The sequence below is a fragment of the Martes martes genome (assembly GCF_963455335.1).
Source record: "Martes martes genome assembly, chromosome: 15".
NCBI lineage: Eukaryota > Metazoa > Chordata > Mammalia > Carnivora > Mustelidae > Martes > Martes martes.
Window position 1 is genome coordinate 59,648,774 of NC_137903.1, and position 25,433 is coordinate 59,674,206.

Here is a 25,433-nt window from a genome sequence, read left to right on the forward strand (position 1 = left end):
GTTCCATTGTCTTTTAAGTTCTGCCCAGAACCATCTCTTCTATTTTGCTTTCTTGTTTTACCACAAAATGTATCTTTTATAAGGATAAAATTTTCTAAACCCAGATTAGTCAATTATGTGGGTGGTATTCTATGGCATCCAAGGCAATATTTAAAGAAAACGAACCCCTGATAGTCTCTATATATGCAAGTTTTCTTTGTGTTTCTTTTAAAATACTGCTTATTCAATAATTTTATTATTAATGTATCATATATACAAAAAGTTAAAAAATAATACAAAGATGAACATCTGTGCACTAATCACCTAGATCAAGAATCAGAACGTTACCAATATCTTAGAAATGTCCTATGCCTCTCCTTTCCCCATCCCCACTTGCTTACACATAATCACTGGCCTGATTTTGTGTTTGCATTTGTGTTTACATTCCTGTGCTTTTTAAAAACTAGTTTTGCCACAAATATCTTTTTAAACAATATGGAACTACAAGGAGAAATAGAAAAATCCACTAGTATAGTTAGAGATTCAAAACTCCTCTTTCAGTAATTGACAGATCCAGCAGGCAGAAAGTCAGTAAGGACATAATTGAACAGAACAGCACCATCAATGAAGTGCATCCAATTAACATTTAAAGAATATCTCATCCAACAACCGCAGAATACACATTCTTCTCAAGTTCATATGGAACATTGACCAAGACACACCATATTCTGGGTCAAAAAACACATCTTAAGAAATTTTAAAAAGTAGAGAGTATACAAAGTATACCCTCAAAATACAATGTAATTAACAGAAATCAATAACAGGAAGATAGCTGGAAAAATCCCCAAAGATTTTGAGCTTTCAAGGAAGAAATCTCAACTGAAATTTGAAAATATTTTGAACAAAAGGAAAACGAAAAATGTTTTGAACAAATGAAAAAAAACACAGCTTACTAAAATTTGAGGGCTGCATTGAAAGCAAGGCTTGGAGGGAAATGTATGGCATTAAATGCATATATTAGAAAAGAAGAAAGATATAAAATCAATGCTCTAAGCTTTCACCTTAGAAAACTAGAGAGCAAAAGCAATACAAACCTAAAGGAAATGGAAGGAAAAAATGGCAGCAGAAATGAGTAAATTGAAAACAGAAGAACAATAGAGAAAGATGCCCTAATACCCAAACCAGATAAAGACATTATGGGTAAAGTCGCAGACCTTTTGAACTCATCAATGTGTAAAGAGAGTTATATACCACAGCCAAATGGTAGATACATGAAGTAAAAATGGACAGAATGAAGGGGGAAAGAGACAATTCAACAATAATAGTTGGAGACTTTGATATACCACTTTCCATAATGGGGTAGAACAACTAGCAAAAGATCGACAAAGAGACAGAACACGTAAACAACACTCTCTACCAACTAGATCTAACAGACATCTACAGGACACTCCACCCAACAACAGCAGACTAAACATTCTTCACAAGTGGGCAGGGAAAATTCCCCAAGACAGACTGTATGTTGGACCATAAAACAAACTTCAATGCATATAAGAGAATTGAAATAGCACAGATATTTTCTCTGACAACAAAGAAATGAAATTAGATACCATATGACTCAAAATTTCAATCCTAGGTATACACTCAGAAGAAATAAAAACATTATGTCTACACAAAAACTTGTAAATAAATGTTTACAGCAGCACTATTCATAATAGCCTGAAAGTGGACAAAACCGAAACGAAATTTTTTAGAAGTTGGCATATCCATGTAATGGAATATTACTTGGCAATTTTTATTCCTTTTTAGGAACGGAATACTGATACATGCCACAACATAGATGAACCCTGAAAACATGCTAACTGAAAGAAGCCAGTTGCAAAAGACCATACATTGTATGATTCTCTTAATATGAAATAGCCAGAATTGGCAAATCCATTAAGACACAAAATAGATTAGTAGTACCAAAGGCTGGGAGGAGGAGAGAAGAGGGTTTCTTTTTGAGTTGATAAAGATGTTGTAGAATTAAACAAGGGTGATAGTTCCACAACTATGTCAATATACTAAAAGCCATTGAATTGTACACTTTAAAAGGGTGAATCATACGAAGCTCCATATAGTTAATAATAGAGAAGAAACAAATGGTGCCTGTAACCTTCCTACCAGCCCACTAAATCAGACAAGCCTTTAGTTGGTTTTTATAATGACGGCTTCTCCTACCTCCCTATCTCCCAAAGTTTCACAGAGTCAGCAAGAATTTTAGCCCCAGATTATTATGATTGTTTAAAACATCTTCTCTCTCTGAATGTTACCCTTCACTTTGCATCTCCCGAAATGTGTCTGCTTCCTCAGGTCTCTGTTTGAAAGCTCTTGTCTATGCTGCCTCTCTGTTTGGAGTGCTCCCCCAACTGGCTAACTTTTATTTCTTTTCGATAATGTAGATGTCACCTCTTTATGGAAGTCCAGCTTGATTCCCTTTCATCCAAGCCTCGATTAGCGCACCCTCTCTTCCATTTCACCTGGGTTCACCTCTATTTGTTTACTGTCTACCTAAATCCCATCTAAGGTAAGATCACTGAGCGCAGAAATTGTGTTTTGTAGATATAAGCCCCTTGCCCTGTGCCTAGCTGTAATAGATTAAGAAAGGCTGTCTAAACACCATAATCACTTACTGAATTAACAGATTTTACTTTCAAGTGGGATTTGTTGTGTTATATGTGTGTGCTGATGGTGGTAGTGATTGTGGCATCAGTTACACCACTGGGGTTCACTTTTTTGGAACCGGCAGGAAGCATTTGGAGATAGTTCCAGGATTTGGTGACATCTTGAATGAGGCCCTGGGACTGAAGTTTAGCTATTAATATCAGTTGTAAAATGATAGTCCAGAAATGTGACTCGCATTTTCTAAGTTGGTAATTAGTTCTGATTATTTCAATTTTGGGGGTGCATCATGAAAGAAGCTACTTGGAAATTACATATATTACATGAAATTCCACTAAGGTTTTAGAGTAAATTTCTTTTACTTTAAATTTGATTGTTATTTTACTAAATTGAAAAAATAAAATTTATGTATGAAATTTTAAAATTAAATACCCATTCTCCATTTTGTCTTGTGGCAAATAAATTTTTCTCTTCAGAGTTGTGTATATGCCAGGCTTCTGTCCCAAAGTGGCCAACTGTTTGGTAAGTACTATAGAATTCTGTAAAAAAAAATCCTCTTTTCACTTTTCATAAACAAAATTATTCTGAAAGTAAGTCATGATATATTGACTTTGACATGTTAGCTAAGACATTATTTATATTTATACATTTACGAGAATTTCAAGAGTCAGGGTTTTTTTGTTTGTTTGTTTTTTACCATATAGTTTCCTCCCCATTGAGCTTTATGAAACACAAAGAAGTTGTAATACCATTTCCAACATGTTGAAAAAACTATACATAATCAGATTCCCGAATGAATTGAGATTATGGGGACCTTTAAATAAATGCTCTCATGTTTTAATTTCAATGAACTGTGCAATGGAGTTTCTAAAACTAATCTGTTAGAATTGTTTCTATATGAATCTGACTTCAAAACAACATATTCTTTAAAAAAAAGATTTTATTTATTTGAGAGAGAGAAAAAAAACACAAGCAGGGACGGGGCAGAGGGAGAGGGAGAAGCAGACTCCCCACTGAGTGTACAGCCCTATTTGGACCCTACTCAGACCCCAGGCAGGGAATCATGTCGGGGTCCACATGGAGCTCCATCCCCGGACTCTGAGATCATGACCTGAACTGAAGTAAGACACTTTATCGACAGCCACCCAGTCACCCCCAACATAATCTTTCAAGGTAGGTTTCAAATGACATCTGGGGGCTTTAACAGAAATTCTCTTTGTCTAACAATAGATCTGACAAGCCTCCTCTTTTTCTAATGAGATTTAAGGAGTAGTTGAATTGATGGGAATTTTTCCCAATAGGTATTTTTGGGATAGAGGCAATGGTATCATTATAGGGAATTCCTAGAATAAAAAATCAGATAATGAGGGTCAGTCTAAAATTCCACAGCTTCTGGGGCACCTGGTGGGCTCAGCTGGTGAAGCCTCTGACTCCTGGTTTCGGCTCAGGTCCTGGCGTCATGGTCCTGAGATCCAGTCCACTTCCAGCTCCATGTTCGGTGTGGAGTTTGTTAGAGAATCCCTCTCTACTGCCTCTGTCCCCCCACCCCCCTTCTCACACACACACACTCTCTCTCAAAATAAATAAAACTCTTTAATAAAAAATAAATAAAATAAAATTCCATGGCTTCCTTCTGCCCTAATCCTCCAATAATGCTCAAGTTAATTTCCTAGAAATGTCAACCATCAACAAAGGAGCCTTTGAGATTGCTATGATGAATGTCAGTTAGAGGGTATTCATTGGGACCATGGGGTTATCTAATAGGATTTAACCTAATTTTGAGAGTGACTGTGGTCAGGTAAGGCCTCCCTGAAGAATACTCATTTATTGATTTTGATAGAGAAGCATAGATTTGTCTGGTATATAATAAATAATGGATATTTTAAATTTTATTTCTAAAAATATTATTCACTATTCAAAATTTTAATTTTTTCACTATTCAGAATTTTAAATACAACTGTCTTTCATATAACTGCAAAGGAAAGGAATAAATGTAGCATAGAATAAGACAGGAATAAAACATAATAAGTGACACATGCCAAAAATAAAATAGAAAAAAAGGATAGTTTAAGAAATTTAAGATAATCGTTCAAACAAGGTTAAAAACATGTTTTATGGATAAAAAAAGTTTTACCCATAAAACATGTTTTTAAGCATGTTTAAATATATAATATATATTATATATAATATAAAATACATATATAAATATGGCAAAAATTAACACATAGAAATTATAAAAATAAATAAAAATAAAAAACACTATTAGTATATTTCTTAGAATTTACCAAGTGTAGGCATCCGTTATGTAACCATAGAACTAGCAGTCTATATAAACATCATTTTTAATGATACTGTGATAGTCCATTGAGTGAATTATCATCATTGATTAAACACTCCCCTACTGGACATTGAGGTAATTTTTTATTTTTTCACTATTATGAATATTACTGCCACAAATATAATCAGATGTACAGTCTTTTCCACAGTAAGGACTATTTCAATTATATTCTGGGAATATGATTACTGGGCCAAAAGCTTCATATGAACACTTTAAAAACTCTTGATACATACTATTGAAATGATTTCTGAAAGGACTCTGCCAGTTTATTGTTAGTAATCTACGACAGAACAAATTTCATGATGCTGATATCAAACTCTGTATTATTATTTTTTAAAGTATTTTTCTAGTTATAACATCAATATACGGTTATAGAAACTTAATATACTTTATGTTTATCTCATATGTTTTTTCAGCAGCATTTGATACATTGGACTAATCTCCCCCTTTGAAACTCTCTCTTACTTGGCTTCCATGTTACCATTTGCTCCTTGCTCTATTAGAGATCCCCAGGCTTGATCCCAGATTCTCTTCCTCCCAGTAGCATTCTCATAGTACATTCTCTTCAATCACAGGGCTTCAGGTATCATTCAATTCCTATAAAACTGCTCTAATTGTATGGCCCAGATGCCAAATTTTAAATCTAGCTCATATCCATGTACCTAACTAGATTTTTTTTTAAGCTTTTATTTATTTATTTGACAGACAGAGATCACAAGTAGGCAGAGAGGCAGGCAGAGAGAGAGGAGGAAGCAGGCTCCCTGCTGAGCAGAGAGCCTGATGCGGGGCTCAATCCCAGGACCCTGGGATCATGACCTGAGCTGAAGGCAGAGGCTTTAACCCACTGAGCCACCCAGGCGCCCCTAACTAGATTTTTTAAAAAAAGATTTTATTTATTTATTTGGAAAAGAGAGAGAGAGCATGAGAGAAGAGAGGTCAGAGGGAGAAGCAGACTCCCTGCCAAGCAGGGAGCCTGATGTGGGACTCGATCCCGGGACTGCAGGATCACGACCTGAGCCAAAGGCAGTCACTTAACCAACTGAGCCACCCAGGTGTCCCCTAACTAGATTTTTAATGATGATTTTGCTTGTCTTACAAACACTTCAAACCAATATGACCAAAACTGCACTACTGCCTCGAGGCTCTGCCTCCTAAACCTGGATTAAAGAAGAAAAAAAATCTCACAACCCAGAAGAGAGTATAGTTCACAATACAGCTATGAGAAGAACATTCCAGAAAGAATGAACAACAGTTACAAAGGGTCTGAGGGAGGAGAGGAATTATTATGGTTAAGGACTTCAAAGGAAGATAATGGCTAGAATGTAGTAAGAGAGAAATAGTACAGGAAAAGGTTAGATAAAAGATAGGCAGGAACCACATCATGCTAAGTATTGTCGGTCCTGGAAAATAGTTTGGATTTTATTCTTAGTACAATGGGCAAATGTTAAAAGACGTTTTAAAATAGAATGATAACTACTTTTTAAAAAATAGTTTGACTCACAAAAAGTGAGTCAGCTTTCCCCAATGACAATAGCTTATATAATCTTAGTGCATGTCAAAGCCCAGGAAATTGATGATAAAACACTGTTAACTCACATATGAATCTTACTAAGATTTCATCATTCTTTCTACAAAGTGCTTCCTTTTTTGGTATAGTTCTGTGAAATTTTATCATATGTCTAGATTTATGTAACCATCACCATAATATAGAACGGTTATAGAATACAAATTATGGAACCGTTCTGGCACAAATAAGAAACTCCCTCCTGTTAACCCTTAAGAGTCACAACTGCCTGCTAACTCGAACTTCTGGTAACCACTTATCTGTTTTCAATTAGTACAGTTTTGTCTCCTCTAAAATCTTCTATAAATGGAATCATACAGAATGCAACACTTAAAATTGACTCAGCATCCATCCAAGTTATTGGGTGTATCAACAGTGCATTCTTTAAACATGAAAGGTAAAACTATAAAATCTCTGGAAGAAAACAGACAGAAATCTTCATGACACTGGATCTGGCATTGATTTTTTTAAAAAAGATTTATTTATTTATTTATTTGACAGAGAGGAAGAGAGCATAAGCAGGGGGAGTGGCAGGCAGAGGGAGAAGCAGGCGTCACACTGAGCAAGGAGCCTGTTGCAGGACTCGATCCCAGGACCCTGTGATCATGACCTGAGGCAAAGGCAGACTCTTAACCGACTGAGACACCCAGGTGCTCTGGCATTGATTTTTTTTTGGGTATGACTCCAAAGGCATAGGCAACTAAAGGAAAAATAGACAAATGAGACCTTATCAAAATTTAAAGCTTTTGTGTACCAAAAGACACTATCTAAAGAATAAAATGGCAACTCACAGAATGGAAGAAAATATTTGCAAATCACATATAATACAATGGATTAATATATAGAATATATAGGGAACTTCTAAAACTCAACAACAATAAAAGCCAATTAAAAATTAGGCAAAGAAGGGCGCCTGGGTGGCTCAGTGGGTTGGAGCCACTGCCTTCGGCTCGGGTCGTGTTCCCAGGGTCCTGGGATCGAGCCCCACATCGGGCTCTCTGCTCAGCAGGGAGCCTGCTTCCTCCTCCCTCTCTCTCTGCCTGCCTCTCTGCCTACTTGTGATCTCTGTCTGTTAAATAAATGAATAAAAAATCTTAAAAAAAAATTAGGCAAAGGACCTGAATAGCATTTATCTAGAGAAGACTATACAAATAGATAAGCACATGAAAAGATATTCGATGTCACTAATCATTAGGGAAATGAATATCAAAAGCACGGTGAGATACAACTTCACATCCGTTAGGATGACTATTATTAAAAATAAAGGTTTTATTGATAAATTTTGCCAAGAATTTAATGAAGAATTAATGCCTATCCTTCTCAAATTCTTCTGAAAATTCAAAGAGAACAAAATGCTCCCAAACTCATTTTATAAAGCCAGCATTACCCTGATACCAAAGCCAGAAGAGGACACTACTAGAAGACAAATTATGATCCAGTATTTCTGATGAATATAGGTGCAAAAATTCTCAACTACATAGTAGCCAACCAAATTCAATAGCACATTATAAAGATCATACATGATGATCAAGTGGGATTTTTCCAAAGAAGACATAAAAATGGCCAATGGGTACTTGAAAAGATGCTCAACATCACCAGTTATTAGGAAAATGCAAATCAAACCCACAATGAGATGGGTTTGGCGATTAGGATAGCCTTAATCAAAGACAAGAGATAACAAATGCTGACCTGGATACGGAAGAAAGGGAACCTGTGTACATTGTGCAAATGGTACAGCTACTATGGAAAACAGTATGGAGGGTTATAAAAACAAACAAACAAAAATAGGATGACCATATGATTTAGCAATTTCACCTCTGAGAATATATTCAAAGGAAATGAAAACACTAACCCAAAAGATACCTGCACCTCTGTATTCATAGCAGCATTATTTATAATAGCGAACACATGGAAACAACCTGTGTCCAGTGACAGAAGAACAGGTAAAGAAGTTGTGATATACTATATATACAGAGTGGAACATTATTCAGCCATAAAATAAACCCCAAGGAAATCCTGCCATTTGTGACAACATGAGGGCAATTACGTTAAGTGAAAGAAGTCAGAGAAAGACAAATACTGGATGATCTCACTTATATGGGGAACTTTAAAAAAAAACAAATTTATGGAAAAAGAGATCAGATTTATGATTACCAGAGGCAGGCAGCTGGGGAAGGAGAATTGAAGGAAGGTGGGGAAAGACACAAACTTTATTTATAAGATAAATAAGTACTAGGGATGTGATATACAGCATGGTGACTACCATTAATGCTGTTGTATGGTATATAGGAAAGTTGTTAAGAGATTAATTCTTAAGAATTCTCATCACAAGAAGAAACCCACCCACCATCCCTTCCTTCCTTCCTTTCTTCCTTCCTTCCTTCCCTCCTCTGCTTTTTCTTTTTTTTTGTATCTATATGAGATAATGGATGTTAACTCAACATATTATGGAAATGACTTCACTATATACATACATACATATATATATATATATATATATATATATATATAAAAGTCAAGCATTAAACTAACATAGTATGTCAATTTTATCTCAGTAAAATTGGAAAAAATTAAAAAGTGAAATTAACAAAAGAGGAGTGACATCAATAAGATGGCAGATGAGGAGGTTCTCTTACAATAACAATTTAACAGCTCTCCATGGGCAAAAATAGCTTTGGGAGAGCTCTAGAGTGTTAAAACTTCAGCAACCCAGTGAAGCACAAAAACTGAAGATGCTCCACAGAAAAGTACAGGAGGCACTTAATCTCCATTACTCTAACCATCAGTCCAGCACAGTTCAATGCCAAGAGGAATTTTGCTGCCTACAACTTCCCATGGGGGAGAAGGAGAGCAGGGAGGCCCCAGCAGTCCTCACCACCACCATGGACCTCCACAACCTTCTCTACTGAGGACCCCTGCAGTCTTCACCGATGTGGACCCCAGCATACAAAAGCATAAATCTCACTGGTATAGAAAACTATATAGACAAATGCAGAACAAGGTAAAATTGTAATGGTGATGCATAAATTATTTTTAAAGCTAATCTAAAAGATAAAAAAGAAAAATTGTTAATGGATATACAATGCAAAAAGAAGTAAAGAAGTCTCTGATAGTAAGAACACAAATGGGGCATAGTAAAAATGTAGATTTTATATGTAATTGAAGTTCTATCAATTTAAAATAGACTCTTTAACTACAAGATAATTTATGCAAGCCTCAAGGTAATCACAAAGAAAAAACCTAGAGATACAAAAGATAAAAAGAATCATGGCAAAGCACTACAACCTCCCCCCATCAAATAGCAAAGGAAGACATCAATAGGGAAAGAGAGGAATAAAGCAGCTGCAAGTTAGACAGAAAACAATTAACAAATAGTAATATTAAGTCCTCACCTATCAACAATTTCTTACATGTAAATGGATTAAATTCCCCAGTCAAAAGGTATAGAGTGTCCAAATGGATTAAAAACAACAGCAAACCAAGATCCAGGAATATGTCGTCCACAAGGGATTCACTTTAGATTTAAAGACACACATAGGCTGAAAGTGAAGTGATGGAGAGGGGCTGGATGGGCAAGTTGGGAACAATGGCTCTAGCTTCTCCTCCTCACCCCGGTGCCAGCAGTGATCAAAAGAGCAGCCGTGGCCCCTAATGAAACTGCTCCGGGCTGAATGTGCCTGAGCCTTGCAACCATATGGCTAGCGCAGAGGATGTGGACTCTGTGGAACACAACCACCCACTCCCTGTAAGTGACTGTGACAAGGGTACCATGGTAGCAGCAGGTGCAGGAAGGGGAACTACCAGTAGGATGTGTACAGTGGAGAGGAGTTATGCTAATCATTCCAGGCTGTCTTTTTTCAGAGTTACCTTGATCAAGGAACCCAGATTTTAAACAACAGAGTTGAGAAATCAGGCTGCTTGTTTATTCAATTATATCACTCTTTTGTGTCATCTGTTTTTAACCTGTTTATGTCTAGAACATCTATCAGTGGGCTGCTAGGAAGAGGCTCAATGTTTGTGCTTTCACCAGATGAGGGTTTTTTTTTAATTTTTATTTTTTATTTATTTCTTTTCAGCATAACAGAATTCATTGTTTATGCACCACACCCAGTGCTCCATGCAATACGTGCCCTTCATAACACCAGATGAGTTCAAGAGAGTGCTAAACACTAATCCAGACTGGGAAGTCCATAGACTTCTTGATTTCAGTGCTGGATATGGAGAAGTCACAAAAATCATGAGCCCTCATTTTGAAGAAATGTATGCCACTGAGCTATCTGAAACTATGATACGGCAGCTTCAGAAGAAGAACTACAGAGTACTTGGAATAAATGGATGCCAGAATCAATGTTTCCAGTTATGGTGGCATCAGTTGCTTCAATTTGCTGGACTGATAGGATCAGCCTGTGTCTTATTAAAAGATATCAGAAGTGTCTTGGAGCCAACTAGCGGCAGGGTCATCCTTGCCCTGCTTTTACCCTTCCATCATTATGTGGAATACAGGTGGCAAGGTGGGAGAAAACATCAGAAATTTTAGGAATCCAGGGACAGAGTTGGGAAGAACAAGTGAGTAGTCTGCCTAAAGTTTTCAGAAAAGCTGGTTTTGTTATGGAAGCTTTCACCAGACTTCCATACCTGTGTCTAGGTAACATGTATAATGACTACTACACTCTGGATGGTGCTCTTTTTATTTTCAAACCAGTACAAACACGTGGAGGCCCAAGTCTTCAGGGCCTACACCTATAGGAAGCTAAACAATATACTCTTGAACAACCACGGATCAAGGAAGAAATCAAAAGGGAAGTTTACAAAGATCTCAAGAAAAATGAAAACAAAACCAAAAACACAACTTATGGTATGTTTCAAAAGCAGTACTTAAGAGGGAAGCAATAAACGCCTGTATTAAAAAAGAGAAACAATCTCAAATAAACAACCTAACTTTACACCTCAATGAACTAGAAAAAGAACAAACTAAGCACCAAGTGAGAAGAAGGAAAGAAATAATAAAGATCAGAGCAGAAATAAGCAGAGAACACAAAAGCAATAGGAAAAAAAATCAATGAAACTAAGAATTAGTGTTTTGAAATATAAACAAGATGGACAAATCCTAAATTAGACTAAGAAAAAAAAAAAAGACTCAAATAAGTAAAACAAGAGGGGCACCTGAATGGCTCAGTGGGTTAAGCCTCTGCCTCGGTTCAGGTCATGGTCTCAGGGTTCTGGGATCAAGTCCCCCATCGGGCTCTCTGCTCAGCAGGGAGTCTGTGTTCCCCCTCTCTGTCTCTCTGCCTGTCTCTTTGCTTACTTGTGATCACTCTCTCTGTCAGATAAATAAATAAAATCTTTAAAAAAAAATAAATAAATAAAAACAGAAATGAAAGAGGAGACATTACAATAGGTGCTTCAAAAATAAAAAGAATCATAAAAGACTATTATAAACAACTATGTGCTAACAAATTAGATAAACCAGAAAGGATAGATAAATTCCTAGAAACATACAACTTAGTAACATTGAATCAAGAAGTGAAAGCCTGAACAGGCCAATAACAAATAAAGAGATTGAAGCAATAATCAAATATCTTCCAAAAAAGAAAACCCAGGAACAGATAGAAGGATTCACGGGTGAATTCTATCAAACATTCAAAGAAAAATTAATACGAATCCTTCTTCAATTCTTCCAAAATCTAAAAGAGGGAACACTTCCAAACTCGTTTTATGAGGCCAGCCTCACTGGTACCAAAACCAGACAAAGACACCAGAAGAAAAGAAAACTACAGGCCAATATCTCTGATAAACATAGATGCAAAACTCCTTAATAAAACACTAGCAAACCGGGGCGCCTGGGTGGCTCAGTGGATTAAGCTGCTGCCTTCGGCTCAGGTCATGATCTCAGGGTCCTGGGATCGAGCCCTGCATTGGGCTCTGTGCTCAGCAGGGAGCCTGCTTCCCCCTCTCTCTCTGCCTGACTCTCTGGCTACTCATGATCTCTGTCTGTCAAATAAATAAATAAAATCTTTAAAAAAAAAAACAACAAAAACACTAGCAAACCAAATTTGACAGAACATTAAAAATATGACACACCATGACCACGTGGGATTCATCTAAGATTCATGCAAGAAGTTTCAACATATGCAACATATGCAAATAAATCGATGTGATAAACCACATTAATAGGATGAAAGATTAAAACCACACGATTATGTCAATAGATACAGAAGAAACATCAACATTCATTCATGATAAAAAGTCTCAACAAAATAGGTATAGTAGGAAATTACCTCAACACAATAAAGGATTGTGTATATAGAGTCTCCACAGCTAGCACGAAAACCAAAGGGGGAAAAACTGAAAGCTTTTCCTCCAAGATCCAGTATAAGGTCAGGATGCCCAATCTTACCACTTTTATTCAACATTGTACTAAAAGCCCTAGCCATAGCAGTTAGACAAGAGAAAGGAGTAAAAGTCATCCGAAGCAGAAATGAAGAAGTAAAATTATCCGTGTTTGCAGATGACATGATCATATGTGTAGGACACCCTAAAGAATTAACAACAAAAGACCCTGTTAGAACTAGCGAATTAATTTTAGTGAAGTTGCAGAATTAAAAAAAAATCAACATTCAATAATCAGTTGTATTTCTATTCACAATAAACCATGTGAAAAGAAAATAAAGAATATAATCTCATTTACAATAGCAACAACAAAAAAATAAAAGACTTAGGAATCAACCAAAGATGTGAAAGCTTTCTATATTAAAAATTGTAAAAGCACTGGTGAGGAAAATTAAAGAAAGCATGGATAAATGTAAAGATATTTCATATTCATGGATTGAAAGAATTAATATTGCCAAAATGTCTTTATTAATCCAAGAGCTTTATAGATGGAATTCATTTTCTATCAAAATCCCAATGCCATTTGACATAATTAGAAAAAACAATCTAAAAATTTGTATAGCACCACAAAAGACCCCAAATAGCAAATGCCATTTGGGTGGCTCTGTCCATTAAGCATCTAACTCTTGGTTTCGGCTCAGGTAATGATCTCAGAGTCCTGAGATCAAGCCCTACATTGGGCTCCTCACTCAGTGGTAAGTCTGCTTCCCCTCTCCATCCCTTTGCCCCTCCCACTGCTCAGGCACTCTCTTACTCTCTAAAATAAATAAATCAATCTTAAAAAAAAAAAAAAGAACAAAGCTGGAAGCATGATACCTCCTGATTTCAATATATATTACAGAGCTATAGTAATCAGAACAGTATAGTAATGCCATAAAAACAGATATATAGACCAGGGGAATGAAATAAAGAGCCCAGCACTAAATCCATGCCTTTTTGGTCAAACGATTTTTGACAAGAGTGCCAAGAATATACATAGTGAAAGGGTAATTTGTTCAACAAATGTGTTGGAAAACCTGGATGTCCACATGCAGATGAATAAATTGAATGCTTATCTTGCATCATATTTTTAAAATCCACTCAAAATGAACTCAAGACTTAGACTTAAAGCCATAAAACTACTAGAAGAAAACATATGGGAAACGCTTCTTGACATCAAAAACTCAGGCAAGAAAATAAAAGTAGACAAATCAGGTTGCATGAAACTAAAAAGCTTCTGCACATTAAGGGAAACAATAAACAGAGTGAAAAGGCAACCTACTAAATAAGAGAATATATTTGTAAGAGTTTAAGAGTTTAATACCCACAATGTAAAGGAGCTCAAACAATTCAAAAGCAAGAAAAAATTAACCCTAATAAAAAAATGGGCAAAGAATCTGAATAAACATTTCTCAAAGGAGACATATAAATGGCCCTAACAGGTATATGATAAGTGTTTAACATCACTAATCATCATGGAGATACAAATCAATCACAAAATCACAGTATCACCTCTCACCTGCTAAAATGGCTATCATCAAAAAGATAAAAAGATAAGAAGGGTTGGCAGGATGTGGAGAAAAGGAAATCCTTGTGCACTATTGGTGGGAATTTAAACGGGTATAGCCATTATGCAAACCAGTATGTATGTTCCTCAAAAAATTAAAAATAGAATTACCATATGATCTGGTTATCCCACTTCTGGGCATGTATCCAGTAGAAATGTAAACAGAATATCAAAGAGATATCTGCTTTCTCATGTTCACTGCACCATTATTACTTTTTTAAAGATTTTAATGTATTTTTTATTTGAGAGAAAGCGAGCAAGAGAGCACAAGCAGGAGGAGGGGCAGAGGGAGAGGGAGAATCAGACTCCCCACTGAGCAAGCAGCCCCATGAGGGACTTAATCCCAAGACCCTGGGATCATGACCTGAGGGGAAGGCAGACGCATAACGACTGAGCCATGCAGGTACCCTCGCTGCACCATTATTCACAATAGCCAAGATATGGAAGCAACCCAAGTGACCACAGATAGATTCATCAGTTGATGGACACCTGGGTCGCTTCTGTACTTTGGCTATTGTAAATAATGCTGCAGTCAAAATAGGAGTGCATGTATCCCTTTGAATTACTGTTTTTGTATTCTTTGAGTAGTGTGATTGCTGGATCCTAGGGTAGTTCTGTTTTTAATTTTTTGAGGACGCTGCCTACTGTCTTCCATAGTGGCTGCACCAGTTTGCATTCTCACCAATAGTGCACGAGGGTTTCTTTTTCTCCACATACTCATGAACACTTGTTTCTTGTGTTGTTGATTTTAGCCGTTCCAACATGTATAAGGTGATATCTCATTGTGGTTTTGATTTGTGTTTCCCTGATGATGAGTGATGTTGAGCATTTTTTCATGTGTCTGAGGGCCATCTGTATGTTTTCTTTGGAGAAATGTCTGTTTATATCTTCTGCCAATTTTTTTTTATTGGATTACTTGGGGTTTTTCGGTATTGAGTTTTAAAAGTTCTTTATATATTTTGGATACTAACCCCTTATCAGATATGTTATTTGCAAATATCTTCTCCCATTCAATAGACTGTCTTTTAGTTTTGTTGTTTCCTTTGTTATACATACAATGGAATAATATTTAGCCTTAAAAAGAAGGGAAATTCTGGGGCACCTGGGTGGCTCAGTGGGTTAAAGCCTCTGCCTTCGGCTCAGGTCATGATCCCGGGGTCCTGGGATCGGGCCCCGCATCGGACTCTCTGCTGGGTGGGGAGCCTGCCTCCCCCTCTCTTTCTCTGCCTGCCTCTCTGCCTACTTGTGATCTCTGTATGTCAAATAAATAAATAAAATCTTAAAAAAAAATAGAAGGGAAATTCTGACACGTGTTACAACATGGATGGATCTTGACTATTTTATGCTAAGTGAAGTCAGTCGGTCACAAAAAGACAAACACTGTATGATTCCACTTATATAAGGTACTTAGAATTGTCAAATTCTTAGAGACAGAAGCACAACCCTAGGAATGTACTTAATGTCACTGAATTGTACACTTAATATAGTTATTAAAATGATAAATGTTTATGTTTATTTTATACAATCTTTTCAAAAAGTACCTTCCTTTAAATATGTAAGGGTTCCTGGGGTGAGCCTGTTAGACAGTTCTCCAATATGACACTGAAGGAACATGCCTTATTTCTACGTTTTGGATATTTTTTCTCCATATATATAAGTTTCTAAGAGATTTCACCTCTGAAGCTAAAAGACACTAAGAAAAGTATTTAAGATTGCAATTAATATAAATTGTACATATATGTATATTAAAGCATTTAAATACATATTTAATTAGATATATAAATTTAAATATATAAATATATAAATATATAAATATAAATATATAAATATATATTTATATATATAAATATAAATATATATAAATATATAAATATAAATATATAAATATAAATATATAAATATATATAAATTTCTATTAATTTATTTAATTTTACATAAATACATATTTAATACTTAATTACATAAAATTAAATGCTATCTAGTAGTAAGATATATACTTAATTATAATTAGAAAATCTTATTAGCTATCTCTTAAAATTCAGAAGACACCACTGAATTCTGAACAACAAAATACTTTCATTAAAAAAGTTTAAAACCTGTGTTTACTATTAGAGTGATTTTTCCACAAGAAATCAATAGGAAGAAAATGAATCTGTAAACAAATATTTACAGCACTAAGTCATTATTAGAAAAAGAAATCCTGAGACAATGATTAATACTGGAAATTCTTAAAAACCCAAAGAGATGAAACACAAATGTACATGATATCTCCTTGCTATTAAAATAACGTATCTTTTAAGGTTTGGCTACAGTTTAGAAATGTTTCTTTTACTTCCCTGTTTGTTCTAATCACATGACATTTGTGTCAGATGATATCTATCTTTCTCCAGTTGAGACTTTCCTTTTTCTTGGTCTGATGAGTAATTTTTGGATTGTATCCCCTGACTATTTTAAGTATTATATAATAAGATTCTAATTCCTATTTAAATCTTTCACGTTATCTAGTAGTCAATCTGTTTAGGATCAGAATGCAGGTCGTAGATCCCTTTTGTGGATTGTGGTTCAAATGTCAATTTAATTTATAGAGCTACTGCAGGGCTATTTTGTCCCACTTTTGTGTTAACAGGAATAAAGGACTCCACCCAATAGTCCCACAACACCAGCTGGGGAGGGGAAGCTGTGCTTCCTTGTTATTACAGGGCACAGGTTGGTCACAGTCCTGCCCACAGGCACCACGGGGAAGGGGTACTGTCTCACTGCTTCATTGCTTCCTTATTACAGGGTGGGGTTGACTGGGAATTCCACCCACAGGCTCTGCAGAGGAGGGGTCCCACATTGTTATCGAAGGCAGAGGTTGAGTCAGAGTTCCAGGTGCTGCAGGATGAGGCACTGCCTTGTGTGTGTGTGTGTGTGTGTGTGTGTGTGTGTGTGTGTGTGTCTTATGCATGAAAAGACGTGGTAATTAGCTTGGCCTCTTTGGTACTGCAGAGTGGGGATGAAAGTCAAGAGCTCTGCCTATGAGTGTCGTGAATGAAGGGCACTTCCTCCTTATCGTAGAGGGGTGAGAGTCAGACTTCCACCTTCAGGCTCCACAGGGGAGGGAAGGTTCCTCATTACTGCAGGATGTGGGAAGAAAAACAGGGTTCTGGCCAATGGCTCCACTAGGGCAGCACCTATTATAATGGGAAATGGGAACAGCTCTTTTTGTGTGTGTGTGTGTGGTGGTTGGTGCAAGAATACACAGGTATGTTAAAAAACTTCTGTCCTTCTGGGCCACCAATGGGTCTTTCTGGTCTTCTGGATAAAGAACTCAGGCCTTTCTTGGGGCTTGTTTTCTTCTGTGCTTGCCAGAGTATAAAGGAGACAAGGAAAAATTCAGGGAACTCGCTGGTTGGGTTCTCTTAGAATCTCAAGGTCCCTAGTCACATCTACTTTCCTTTCTCTGTCTTTCAGTATTTTTGTGGGTAAAATATATTTTGTCTAGGGTTTTTCTTTCATTATGAATAGTGGCAGAAATAAAATGAAATGCATTTACTCCATCTAGTCTGAAATTGGAAACTTGACGTAATATATTTCAAAACTATCTACTGTCATATGGAAAATGGATTGTAGGGTGGGGATAGAGTGAGGGCATTGAGATTAGTTGAGGAGCTTTTCCTTGAGAAACTAGGAGGTGGGACGTCTGGGTGGCTCAGTTGGTTAAGCATCTGCCTTCAGCTCAGGTCATGATCCCAGCGTCCTGGGATGGCGCCCCACATCAGTCTCCTTGCTCAGCAGGGAGCCTGCTTCTCCCTTGCCTGCTCTGCCTGCTGTTCCCTCTGCTTGTGCTCTCTCTCTCTCTCTGACAAATAAATAAATAAAATCTTTATTATAAAGGGGGGGGGACTGGGAGGATAATGGTGTCACATACTGTTATGGTGACTCCTGTGGGAAGAACAGATTTATAGGGAAACTGGAGAGTCCACTTTATCCACACTACATAGACTCTACTTATAAGACCTCTAAACAGGAATGCCAATGGTCAGTTGAATTTATGATTTGGAAAGGTAAAGGGAAAGTTCTTGCTGGAGGTATGAATTTGTAACTCATTATTGTATAATATCTAAAACATTTGGGTCTAAGTGAGATCACCTGGGGAGCATATGCAAAGAATCATTTAAAGATTAGTGAAGGAAGAGGAGAAAGTAAAGGAGATGGCAAAGGGTAACGTGTAAATTCGGAGGGAAACCAACATGTTTTGGTGCTAGAGAAGCCATTAGAGGAGAGTGTTTCAAAGAAAAAAGAAGTGGTTAAACATGTTAAATTCTGCCAAGTTGTGAAAAGTGTCCATTAGATTTCATGACATGGAGATGAACTTTGGTTACACAATTCAGTGGATTAAAAGTAGAGTCACCACAGCGACTATCCTGATCAAGTTGTACAACCATGTATGGAAGTTCTTGGTTGTAGAAACTGAAGCTGCATGATACGAATTGAAGAATGAATGGAACTAAAAATATATTGTACAGAGTTTTAGCTCTGTCATGTAAAGAGCTTAGAAGGTGTCACTCCTATTACTACAACAAGGAAAAGCTGGACAAATTAAAAATCAGTGACTTGTCTTGAGCCCATCCAGGGAACTGAGTTTGCAGGGCAAACTACCGTCCCAAGGTCTGTAGAGACAGGTGAATCCAGAAAGTCATAGTTGAGAATCTGTTTACCTGGATTAGAAGCTACTGGAGCCATAAACTGGCGGTAAGGAACACTTAAATGGTAATTTTGACAAATTGCGGGAAGATGAGTGTGAGGTCAAGAAAGTCCTTATGGTCACAGTTTTAGGGGAAACTCCACCAGCTCTCACCATGAAGACTAGAGAAAGATCCCTCACAGTGAAGACTAGAGAAGGATCCCCTCATGGCTTTGGCAGGGGGAGAGGAAAAGTAATCTTTGTGAAATAGACCCAGAGCCTTTTCCACAACAAAGGCCCGCTCTTCAGGGAGAAAGTCTGTACCAGATCCCTGTCCCAGAATCGTAGGGGAGGTTATTCCTTTCACTCCTATCTCCTCTAGACTTTCAGTCTCAATCAGTTAAGGGGTTTGGGGGAGGAAGCTATACAGGAATAAACATTTCTGGAGGTCACATACCAGAGATGCTGGCCCACTAAAAGACTGACATTTAAGTGGGAGATTATACAAAGTTCCCCTCGCTCATACCTTACTATATCAAAAAGGCTTCAGTATAATAGTGGATCATAGCTTAAAGAACTGTAAGACATATACAATCTCTGAAGAGAGGAACTTAGGCATGTCTAAAGTCAAAAGGGAGACAAAAACAAGAATCTTAAAGCAATTTAAAGCTTCTGACACCTGTAGTTACAGCAAACACCAAACCAAGCTCAATTACTGGCCAGCTTAATATAAATCCACATACAAGTGGCCTATTTACCTCAGTTCCCATTACCCAATTTAACATATATGACTTTCAACAATAACAAACAAAATTGCAAGCTTGCCAAATGGCAAGCAGAAACAAAGTCTGAAGAGAGAAAGCAAACTTCAGAACTCAAATCAGAAATGATACACGTATTAGAATTATCAGATAGCTAATTTATAACAACTGTGATTAATATATTAAGGGCTCTAATAGAAAAATTAGAAAATATGGAAGAACAGATGGGTAATGCAAGCAGAAAAGTAGAAATTCTAAGGAAGAGTCAAGGAAATGCTAGGAATAAAAACAATGTAATAGAAATGAAGAATGCTTTTGATGGGCTCATCAGTGTATTCACCAGAGCTGAGGAGGGAATTAGTGGGCTTGAAGGTAGGTCAAAAGAAAATTCTCAAACTGAAATACAAAATGAAAAAAAAAAAGGACAGAACTTCCAAGAACTGTTGGATAATTTCAAAAGATATAACACATAAAAAGCTAGAATGCCAGGAGAAAAGAGAATGGAACAAAATAAATATTTGAGGTAATAATGGCCAAGAATTTTCAAAATTAATGACAGACACCAAAACAAAGATCCAGAAGCTCAGGGAACATCATAAATACTAAATGCAAAACAACTACTCCGAAGCACATCATAGTCAAGCTGCAGAAAACTGAAGGCAAAAACCAAATCTTTGAAAAATGCTGGAGGGGAAAAAAAGCATCATACCTATTGATCAAGAATAACAATTAAGAGACCTCTTGTCAGAGGCACACATGCAAGAAGAGAGTTGAGTGAAATATTTAAAGAGTTGAAAGAAAAAAATCCACCAACCTAGAATTCTATGTCCAGCAAAATTATCCTTCAAGAGTGATAGAGAAATAAAAACTTTCTCAGATGGGATGCCTGGGTGGCTCAGTTGGTTGCGCGTCTGCCTTCGGCTCAGGTCATGATCCCAGAGTCCTGGGATTGAGCCCCACATCGGGCTCCTTGTTCAGCGGGGAGCCTGCTTCTCCCTCTGCCTCCCCCACTGTTTGTTCTCTCTCTCAAGTGAATAATAAAATCTTAAAAAAAGAAAACAAAAAACTTTCTCAGAAAAAAAAAAAAAAAACGAAGGCAATTCCTCACCACCAGAACTGTCCTGCAAGAAATGTTAAAATATTTTCTTAAAACAGAAGGAGAATGATAAAGGTAAGAAACTTGGATTTACATAAAAAAGGAAGAGCATTAGAAAAGGAGCAAACAAGGATAAAAGAAAACAATTTCTTCTTATTTTGTATTTAGGTAAAATTAACATATGATTAACTACATTAAAGTTTATGATTCAGTGGTTTTTAGCTCCTTCATGATGAGCAACAACTATCTTTTTCTAGTTCCAAAATGGTTTCATCAACTCAAAAGAAAACCCTGTACCCATCAAGCTGTCACTATTCTTGAGTTCATCCAAAAAATAATTATTTGTTTAAATTAATAATAGTAACAAAGTATTGGACTACAGTCCCACATGGATAATTAAATGAATGACAGCAATGTAACAGGATACAAGAGGGTAGAATTGAGAATACTTTGTTATAAGGAACCTAAATTAGAGTTGAGTGGAATAGTGTTATTGGAAAGTAGATTTGGATTAGTTAAAATGAACATTGTAAACTCCAGAAACTCCAGGGCAATCATTAAAAATTTTTTGAGGAAATATAATCGATACACTAAGAGAGGAAATAAATGGAATCCTATACAATGTTCAATTAAAACCAAAAAGGCAGAAAAAGAAGCATCTGGCAATGAATAGAAAACAGTTACAAACATGGTTGATATTAAGCCAAATAAATCAATAATCAGCTTAAATGTTAATGGTCCAAATGGGTCATTTAAAAAGCAGAGATTGCCAGAATGAATTTTTTGAAAAATCCCAGTAAGATGCAACTATATGCTAAGTGAAATAAGCAAGAGAATTACAAATATATGATTTCACTCATATGTGGCATTTAAAAAACAAAACAGATGAACACAGGAGAAGGGAAGGAAAAGTAAAATAAGATGAAAACAGAAAGGAAGACAAACCATAACAGACTCTTAAGTATAGAAAACAAACTGAGGGTTGCTGGAGGGGAGGTGGGTGGGGGAATGGAGTAACTGGGTGATGGGCATGAAAGAGGGCACTTGAAGTAATGAGCACTGGGTGTTGTATGCACTGATGAATCACTAAATTCTACCTCTGAAACTAGTAATATAGTATATGTTAATTTTAAAGAAGTAAAAAAAAAATCATTTGAAAAGAATTTAAAAAATAAAAAAAAGGTGAATTAAAAAAAAAGATGCAACTATATGTTTTCCTTAAGAAACATATTTTAAACATAAACCCCAGTTTAAAAGTAAAGAAATAGAGAAAAAAGTATACTAAGCTAAAACTAATGAAAACAAAACTGGAGGACTATAAAATTTCAGACAAGGCCAACTTCAGCACAGAATTTTATTAGTGACAAAGAGGGCAGAATACAAAAATAAAGAGGTTAATTTTCCAAGAGAACATAACAATCTTAAACATGAATGCATCTAACAACAGCACATCAAGGCAAAAACTGACAACTGCCAAGAGAAATAAGAGAATCTATTATTACAGAAACTTAAATGCCACCCCCCCCCATCAGTAGCTGATAGATCAATCGGGCTGAAAATCAGCAAAAATATCCACTTAACACTATCAACAACTTAATCTAATTGTCTTATATAGAATATTCAATCCTACAACAGCAGAACACATATTCTTATCAAGATCACATGGACATTCACCAAGATAAACCACGTTCTGGGCCACAAAACACTTATAAAACACAAACAAATTTAATAGAAATTGTAGACTTCTGGGGAAGTTGGTGGAGTAGGAGGATCCTAAACTCAGAAAATGAGGTGAAGCTGGCAGAACAGATTCTTTACAGTGAAACGTAGAGAAGAGGGCACATCAAGGAGGGTAGAAAGCAGAGACGTGGTCGGGAACCAAGCTGACCTGTGAGACTGTTTGCAGGAGGGCGGGCTACTTCTAGCAAGAAGAAGGGAGAGGAGCACACTCCACACTGGGCACCCCAGGCACAGGGTGGGGAGGATGAATCCCAACCATAACATTTGGCTTTGAAAACCAGAGGGGCTTAACTTCTTAAGTTCTTATAATCAGTGAGGCTTAACACCTGGAACTTTTTTTTTTTTTTTTAAGATTTTATTTCTTTGAGAGAGAGAGAGAAAATGAGACAGGGAGAGCATGAAAGGGGGGTAGGGTCAGAGAGAGAAGCAGACTCCCTGCTGAGCAGGGAGCCCGATGCGGGATTTCATCCTTGGACTCCAGGATCATGACCTGAGCCTAAGGCAGTCACTTAACCAACTGAGACACGCAAGCACCCTAACACCTGGAACTTTAAAAAACAGTGGCTTGACTCTGGAATAGCAAGAGGAAACTGAGTCATGGTCATTAAAGAGACAGCACAACAGCATGCTAAGATACAGCATAGAAGCAGCAGTTTGATAAAATCCTGGGGTATATGAGAGGGAGATTTGGTTACTAATCTCACAACATGTGCCGGAGGGGCAGGGATCTTTGGGAAACTTCCCCAAGAATAGAAAAGCTGGTGGGCACTATTTCCCTCCCCTGCCCCCCAGCTTAGATACATGGACACCTACAGGAACCAGTGCAGCATCAACACTCTCCACTAGCTTGCCAAAAGTGTGCTTTGCAGCCATGTCCTCCTGCAGACTTGCCTTCAACCCAGCCTCAGCAGCTCTCCAAATCTGTGCCAAGCATCCTTTCACAGTGGACCTCAGCAAACCTTACTAACACTACAGACCCCACCCCCTGAACTCTTCTAGCAACCTACCATCTCCAACCTGGGCTTGGCAGTTTTCCCTGGTGGCTGCAAGTCCCCTTCCACAGCAGACCAGCATGGATCTTCCTGGCATCCACCCCAGGCTTCTCCTCAGAATATTGCCCCTCCAAACTGGTTTCATAAGAGCACACCCAAAGCAGTGACACAAGTGTGGCATTGTGTAAGCAGCCCTGCTGGGCCAGTACCACTCCAAGTGACTCTTGACCTGTGGCCCCAACTTAGTCTAGGGGCAGAAAACTGGTCTAACCGCAGACCCCACCCACCAATGAAAGATTCCCAGGGGATACACAGGAAGAGTGCCCTGCAGTTTGGTTCTACTGAAGCCCAGGGTGGTCCCAGACTGGCCCATAACAACATAGGGACCTAAACCTGTTCACAACAGGCAAGGAGAGCCACTGCAGATGACTGGACTGAAGGCACATGTGGCTCAGCCACAACAGTAGGACACATGCAACACACACGGAAGACACCTCTGAAGTGCCAGGTTCTGGAAAAGGACAGGAAACACTGCACTATAGGGCATCAGAGGACCCTTTCTTTATAAAGCCACTACTTGCAAGAGTAGGAGACATAGCTGACTTTCCTAACATATAGAAACATACATAGAGAGTTGTATAAAATGAGGAGACAGAGGAATGTGCCCCAAACAAAAGAACAAAATCACAACAAGAGAGCTAAGTGAAACATAGATAAGTAGTATGCCTGATAGAGAATGTAAAGTGATGGTCATAAAGATATTCACTGGACTTGAGAAAAGAGTGGAGAATCTCAGTGAGACCCTCACCAAAAAGATACAAAACATAAAAATGAACCAATCAGAGATGAAGCACTCAATAACTGCAATTAAAAATACCCTAGAGGGAATGAGTAATAGAGGAAGCAGAAGAACATACTGGTGACTGGGGGGACAGAGTAATGGGAAACAATCACACTGAACAGGAGAAAAAAAGATTAATAAAGAATGAGAATAGATTAAGGGAACTCCACAACACCATCAAGTATAATAATATTCACATTATAGGGATCTGTGAAGGAGAAGAGAGAGAAAAGAAGGCAGAAAATTTATGTGAAGAAATAATAGCTGAAAACTTCCTCCATCTGGGTAAGGAAACAGAAATCCAGATCCAGGAGACACAGAGAGCTCTCAACAAAATCAAGTGAAGGAGGTCCTCACAAAGGCACATAGTAATTAAAAGAAAAAGTAGTTTTAGATAATTTTTTAGATAATTTTAAAAGCAGTAAGAGAAAATAGGTATATACAAGGGAAACCCCCAAAGGCTATCAGCAGATTATTCAGCAGAAACTTTGCAGGCCAGAAGAGAGTGGCATGACATATTCAAAGTGCTGAAAGAAAAGAAAAGAAAACAAACAAACAAACAAACCCAGCAACCAAGAATACTCTATGCAGCAAAGCTCTCATTCAAAATACAAGGAGAGATAGACAATTTCCTAGACAAATAAAAGTTAAAGGAGTTCATTACCACTAAACCAGCCTTTAAAAAAATGTTAAAGGGGGTTCTTTGAGTGGAAAAGAAAGAACATAAGCAGGAGTAAAAAAAAAAGCAAGGAGCATAAAAGTAGTACAATTAAGTATGTCTATAAAAATAAGGGGGTTTGCAAAATGAAAGGATATGAAGTATGATGCTATACACCTAAAATGTAGAGGGGAGAGGAATAAA

General features: G+C 37.2%; 1 protein-coding gene and 1 pseudogene across 2 annotated transcripts in view; one reads left to right on the plus strand and one right to left on the minus strand.

Annotated features, from left to right (window-relative positions):
• CATSPERE (catsper channel auxiliary subunit epsilon) overlaps positions 1 to 25,433 on the minus strand; it is a gene marked incomplete at its 3' end in the record, with an annotated part of 147,567 nt that overhangs the window by 66,909 nt on the left and 55,225 nt on the right. The window contains exon 8 of the mRNA XM_080824512.1: positions 3,070 to 3,176. Coding sequence (XP_080680638.1) covers positions 3,070 to 3,176 — 107 coding nt within the window. The remainder of the gene's footprint in view (positions 1 to 3,069; positions 3,177 to 25,433) is intronic.
• On the plus strand, positions 10,509 to 11,285 carry LOC308355571 (protein-L-histidine N-pros-methyltransferase-like; annotated as a pseudogene). Its single transcript has 2 exons — positions 10,509 to 10,556; positions 10,672 to 11,285. The product of its transcript is annotated as a protein-L-histidine N-pros-methyltransferase-like (transcript).